This window comes from Limanda limanda, chromosome 15 (genome assembly GCF_963576545.1).
Source record: "Limanda limanda chromosome 15, fLimLim1.1, whole genome shotgun sequence".
Classification (NCBI taxonomy): Eukaryota; Metazoa; Chordata; class Actinopteri; order Pleuronectiformes; family Pleuronectidae; genus Limanda; species Limanda limanda.
In genome coordinates, this window is record NC_083650.1 from 14,491,509 (window position 1) to 14,497,302 (window position 5,794).

General features: G+C 39.5%; 1 protein-coding gene across 2 annotated transcripts; it reads right to left on the minus strand.

Moving 5' to 3' along the window:
* Positions 1-693: 693 nt before the first annotated feature.
* Positions 694-3,614, minus strand: LOC133021098 (uncharacterized). 2 transcript variants are annotated; one of them, XM_061087868.1, is made up of 6 exons: positions 3,575-3,614; positions 2,518-2,614; positions 2,319-2,414; positions 1,916-2,062; positions 1,610-1,702; positions 694-1,357 (listed from the first exon to the last, which is right to left on the minus strand). In XM_061087868.1, the coding sequence occupies exons 3-6, from the start codon at positions 2,367-2,369 to the stop codon at positions 1,043-1,045; spliced, it is 606 nt and encodes a 201-aa protein (XP_060943851.1). In that variant the 5' UTR covers positions 2,370-2,414; positions 2,518-2,614; positions 3,575-3,614; the 3' UTR covers positions 694-1,042. The 2 variants fall into 2 exon arrangements, with proteins under 2 accessions (XP_060943851.1, XP_060943850.1); XM_061087867.1 differs by lacking the exon at positions 3,575-3,614 and adding an exon at positions 2,875-2,930.
* Between the last annotated feature and the right edge of the window lie 2,180 nt (positions 3,615-5,794).

A 5,794-nucleotide genomic window follows, 5' to 3' on the forward strand; every position in this document is an offset into this window, starting at 1 on the left:
TTAATCTGAAAAGCCTTCAGCGTCTCCTCAATCTTTTCAGCAAACTGAAATCCACATGCTCGTATGCCATGACTCAGCTGCTGCCTCTCTGAAACCTCAGCTTGAACCTGCAACTACATTCAGGAAGAAATCCTCTGAGTGTTTTACCGAATGACTAGATATGCTTTAATGCACAGGCTACATGCACTTCCCCACAGCCTCCCCTGTCCACTCACACTCAAAAAAAGAATTCTTTGGATTTATTTAAAAAAATCATGGAAAGTATTTCCACACTATTAAATCGGTTTCTTTCAACATTAAGCAATTATGTTGGTCTAACATAATGTTCTTAGGTTGGGTTAGTGTAATTTCTTTAAGTTGATCCAATTTAGTTAGTTGAAGTAGATCCAACTTGATTCGATAGAGTTGATCCAATTCAATTCAAATTATTACATTTAAACTATTAAATGGAGTTAATCTAACCCAAAAAAATTAAGTTGGCCCAACATAATTGCTTAGTGCTAAAAGAAAGCCATTCAATCACATGGAAATACTTTCCATGACTTAATTAAGTAAATTCAAACCATAGCTTTTAAGTGCAAACAACTTGACTTGTAACAAAACCAAATTAAACGTATAAAAGGCTGGAAACAAGACAAGACAAACTGTGGATGAGGCAATCGAATTGTATTACATCAAAAACACAAAGTTTACCTTTCAGGTGCTTGAAAAAAACATAAAAGTAGAGTTATTTAGTTATTCATACCAGATTTTTATGTCGATTATTGGGAGGGGCCAGGGCATAAATTTGACGTGAACCTTGCAGTGTGAGGCCAGCATTAGACTCACATTTTCCTTGAAACATTTCACATTCCACTTCAACATCAGAACAACATATTTACACACACATTTGGAATGTTAACAGTGAACAGTTACAGGTAAAATTACAACTTTACCTTCGTGAAATAACGAAACATTTCACAGTTTGACATAAAAGCCAACAGTGGGCAACCTTAAACATTGTCAAAGAAAAAAATGTTCTGTCATGTATCTTGTGTCATTATTAACGGGAAAGCATTGTTTTGAGCGCTTGCACTTTTGCGGAAAGTTTATTTCCATCTAGATTCATAATGACCTTCTGCAGAGCTTCAAAGGTGTATTTTAGCTCTCTGGGGTAGCTCAGGTTTAGAGCATACACAAGCGCAAGCAACATTGCCACTGCAAAAGGCACATACCTTAACTCATGCAACACCTTTACACCCTCCAGAAGAATTACGACATCCTCTGGGTTCTCACTGGGCCCTGCACCGTGGAGTCGAATGACAAAGACTCCAAAGACCGTCTCTGCCATAGCCGCCAGACTGTTGTCATCATTGCTCTGAAATTAAGAAAAAAATTAATTAAATAAGAGAAATAATGTTTCATTTATGTGCATTATATTCCATATCCCATAGCACGTGTCATTTTTACACTATTAATGTAAAACAGCTATGACCAACTATCTTTAAATAATCATGTTACATTCCAAATGTTTTTGAGGCTGATATTTTGAAAGTTTGAAGGGCAATGTGAATTCAAAGGAATATTAACCATGATCATCCCCAGTTAAGATTAACTTAAATAAACATACCAGGTACTCTTTCACCAGCATCTCTGGATCTTCATTCAAGTAGACGCAAAGACTTTTCAGTAGGCATTCTCTTTTGACATCAATGCTGTCAGTCTAAGTATTCAGATTAGAGAGAATATGAGAACAAAAGAAAAAACACATTAGGAAAACCATCTTGACCAACCAGCAGAGTAGTTTTCACGTGATTTAATGCAAGATTCACAGGTCATCACAACATGAACAGCCTTTAGAAGCTAGAGTAGATGTGTATGCAGTAATTATTATAAATAGGAGTATATAATATGAGTCCCTTTTCCATTATCATACCTCAGTCATGACGCTTCTGATCTGTCTCCCCTGAACTCCGCCTTTCTTGGCAAACACCTTGATTAGGTCTGCAGAGTGAGCATCCAGCTCAGAGAAGAACTTTGACTCTAAATGGATAGTTGTGATTCTCTGGAATTCCACACACACCTACAAATTGAGAAAAAGACAAACAATTTTTTTTTTGTTTGGCTATTTTGATATCAGTGGTACATGTTGGATTGAGCAGGTCAGACTGAAAACACGTGTTTATCAATATTAGTTTTCTCCATACAAATTCCACTGTCAGAGCCAGTGTATCCTTACCAGTTTATGAATTACATCAGAGTCTGCAAATAGGTGTCTCTATATAGCTCAGACTGTAAAAAGTAAAAGGGGATGTTCCTTCACACAGTAATTTACTTACCTCATGCACATGGAAGAGAGCCGGCCACCTCGTTTTGAAATCAGCTATCATTGGTGCCTCCCGAACTACTTCCAATGGACTTGCAGTCTAAGTGAACTACAAATGGACAAAGGTTTCAGCTGCTCTAGCTAACAAAAAGAACACAAGGCAATTTGGCAGATATACTTATATAAAGAAAGTTTATGATGGCGTTCTTTACCTGCATTCACACGCAGGTTGGACAGCAGACACAGGGGCAGTCAGGACGCTCTTGTGCTCAGACAGCAGTCACAGCACACTTTGGCATTCACAAATTTCTGTAGTAAATTTAGTGAGATTGATCAGTTAACATGAAGTTATCATTCAATAATTGGATAAACACATCCACACGCGCACATAAACACACACAGGCAAGAGCTAGATGCAGAGGTAGAAAAAGCTGAGTGTAAGGAGGAGATAGGGAGATATGGAAACAGACTAAGGGAGGAAGAGAGAGATAGAAAGGCTAATGCAAAGCAGAACAAAATAGAAATACTTAAACATACTATAGAGACATTTTATTTTACCAGGCAATTACCTTTTCATGTATGGTTATTATAATTTTACCAGCAGGTTGAATAACCCAGCAGGAGCTGGCAACAATGATCAATCTGATTCACCATTAAAATGGGGGGAGAAAAAGAGAAGAGCTGTTATTAAGGTTTTGCTGACAATTTCACGCAGTGGACACGCAGTGTTTGTGGACGTCCCGTTTCACGTGTCTGCATGAATGAGTCACGTGCTACGCCATGCTCGACTCGTATTCACTTCAACTCGTTAACTAGTCACACTGTCCTAGTGCGCTAACGTTACTCACTATTTCTGCCAGCGAGTCTTCCTTCGTGTTAAAGTAAGCCGAGTGAGGCCGTCATGGAGCTCTGCTCCCCTGAACCGGCGTTCAAACACGCCGCGTCTTCTCTGATGTACCCGCCGATTCATCACATATCCTCTGTTTCAATTCTCACACGATGTAACGTAAATCTTCAATTCAATGCTTATATAAAAGTATTTGAGTGACTATTTCTAAAGCAATAGAAGCACAACTAGCAACACAAAACACCGTGTTAACTCGCAATGTGCGACGGACGACTTGCTAAGTTTGACAAACATCCGCTAACACCGAGTAACAAATACACTGCTGCGATCTAATAGCATGGGGAATGAACAGACCAACCGCTGATGAGATTTCTGAACATATTTCGCTCGCATATGATTGGATGGAAATTGATTTTCCTTACCTTCTCCGTGAGCCTGACGATATGCTGACGAACACCACCGGTCACGGACCAGACTTCCGGTATTTTTCCTCTCGCGATGACTCACCGAGGTGTGTTCTCGCGACGATTGCAGTGCTTCTTGCGCAGAAACTCGAACATATCAATTCGTATCAACGTGATTGAATCGTATTAAATCGAAGTTGTTGAATATTAAGTAAATCCAACGCAATTTTATCACGTTCGACTGGCAAACATGAAATTATTTCTTTCAAAATACACTTTTAATTCAAGTAAAAAGGACAGCCAGCCAATATCCTTTTTTTGAGTGCAGTACAGTGGGAAATCTGTGTCCTGGTCTAGTATGACGTCCCATCTTTCTTTTCTCCTCCTCTGCTGTAAAATGGCTTCAGCCTCTGTTGCCCTGTCAACTGTGTTTTGCTGTCTATCTGTCAAGGAGACAACTTCCTCCCTGAGACACTGTCATTGGTAATTATGGCCTGAGATAAACTCGGCTGGAACAGCTGGAGCCAGCCTCCAACTTACAGCGCCGAGGTCAAGCTCTGAAGGACACGCAGCAGAAATGGGCCACCTGAGGAAACAGTAACATTGAGTGTTCCATTTGCAAGGATTTCATTTCTTTTTTTTTACCCCCACTCAGCTTTTTACTTTGCTTCTTTAAAAAAACAAAACATTGTCTTTATTATGTAGCTTTTGACTTTACGTTATTATCAATCTTCCTGATCATCCATTAGCCGTATTTTCATGGTTTTATGAAGCTTCAGGTGAACAACTGTTATCAGTTCGGTTCCAGTGTCTGTGATGGAGGGCATTTGGCTGCGGACCGAGTCAGAGTCTGTGCTTTACAGTGCCGGGCTGGGCAGCACTTAGAGCTGGGAGCTGTAATTCTGCCTCCAGCCGACAGATAAAGTGAGCAGGTAGTAAATAATAGGAGGCAGTAGAAGACCTTGGAGGTGGCCACTGAATTAAATTAATGTCCCTTCTTCTGAATTTAAATTAGACTGTAATCCACAACTGCTTTTTTCAAATGAAGAAAATATGCTCCCAGTGCCGCTGCTGCTGCTGCGTCATTCAAGGGCTGAAACACAACGTGCACACTGGTGGCCCGTTTTGCACTGTCTAGGAAACAAAGGCAGAAATAAGATACTTCATCACAGATTTTGATTCATTGGAGGTACTCTCAGTAATATTAAATATTTATGGAATGAGGCCATTCTATCAATAACTACAAAAAAGTCTGTGCCATCAGTCTTTGTCATTTATCAGACGAGTGCTCGCTTTCACTTTGGAGAAATGAGGAACTTGGGCATATAGATTTCTATCTGAAATCGGTCGGAGAGAGGAAGAAATCAATAGCTGGGTTTGATTCCGGCAACATTTGGGATAAAGAGTGAGTGGCACCAGCCAGACGTCCAGCTGAAAGAGAGACGGAGACAAATCGCTGAAATAATCGGTCTCCTTCCGTTTATGTGTTTCTGTCCCCTTCATCTCAACATGCTCTCTAAACAAAACATTTAAGGCCATTGCTCCTGGGGCATGTACGGGAACAAACCAGCTACTCATTAAATCTTCTGAGAATGTGATCCATCCAGCGAATCAGCAGAAACTCTGAAAATCCCGCTGTTTCTGCAGTACTCGAATTATAAATCAAATCTCAGCATAATTCGAACTATCATTTTTTATGAGCCTATTCAATTTAGATGAATATACTCTAAATGCACAAATTAATGGAAGCATGAGCATAAAATTAAATTCTAGACATTTTAAACAAAACAAAGAAGCTCAGAAATTTGCAGAAAAGAACTGCAAGCTTATACCATTAGCAAGACCATGAGTTGTAGTTTAAATGTCTGGAAGAATATCGTAAGTGGTCTTTTAGTGAGAGTATGTTGTCAAACTATAGTTTCTAAGGTCAGTATCTAAATTTCACACTCAACAAGCCAACATAGGTGTTATCTCCCAAAAGAGTTTAGAATCTTCTGAAGAAGACAGTGACTTGTGGCTGAAAGATCCACGGAAAGCGGCAACTCTGGTAAATCGTCTTTGGGGTAATGCTCGGGCTTGGAGACTAAACATTTTGAACAAAACTAAAAGATGCAAAACTGGATTTGTTGAGTTTCAAATTATTCACGAGGCAATGACGATCTAATGAAAGACATAATTGAGTAAGATTATGGGAATAGTGAGGTACAACTTTCAGGATATCGGTGTCTGTTGCTTCAA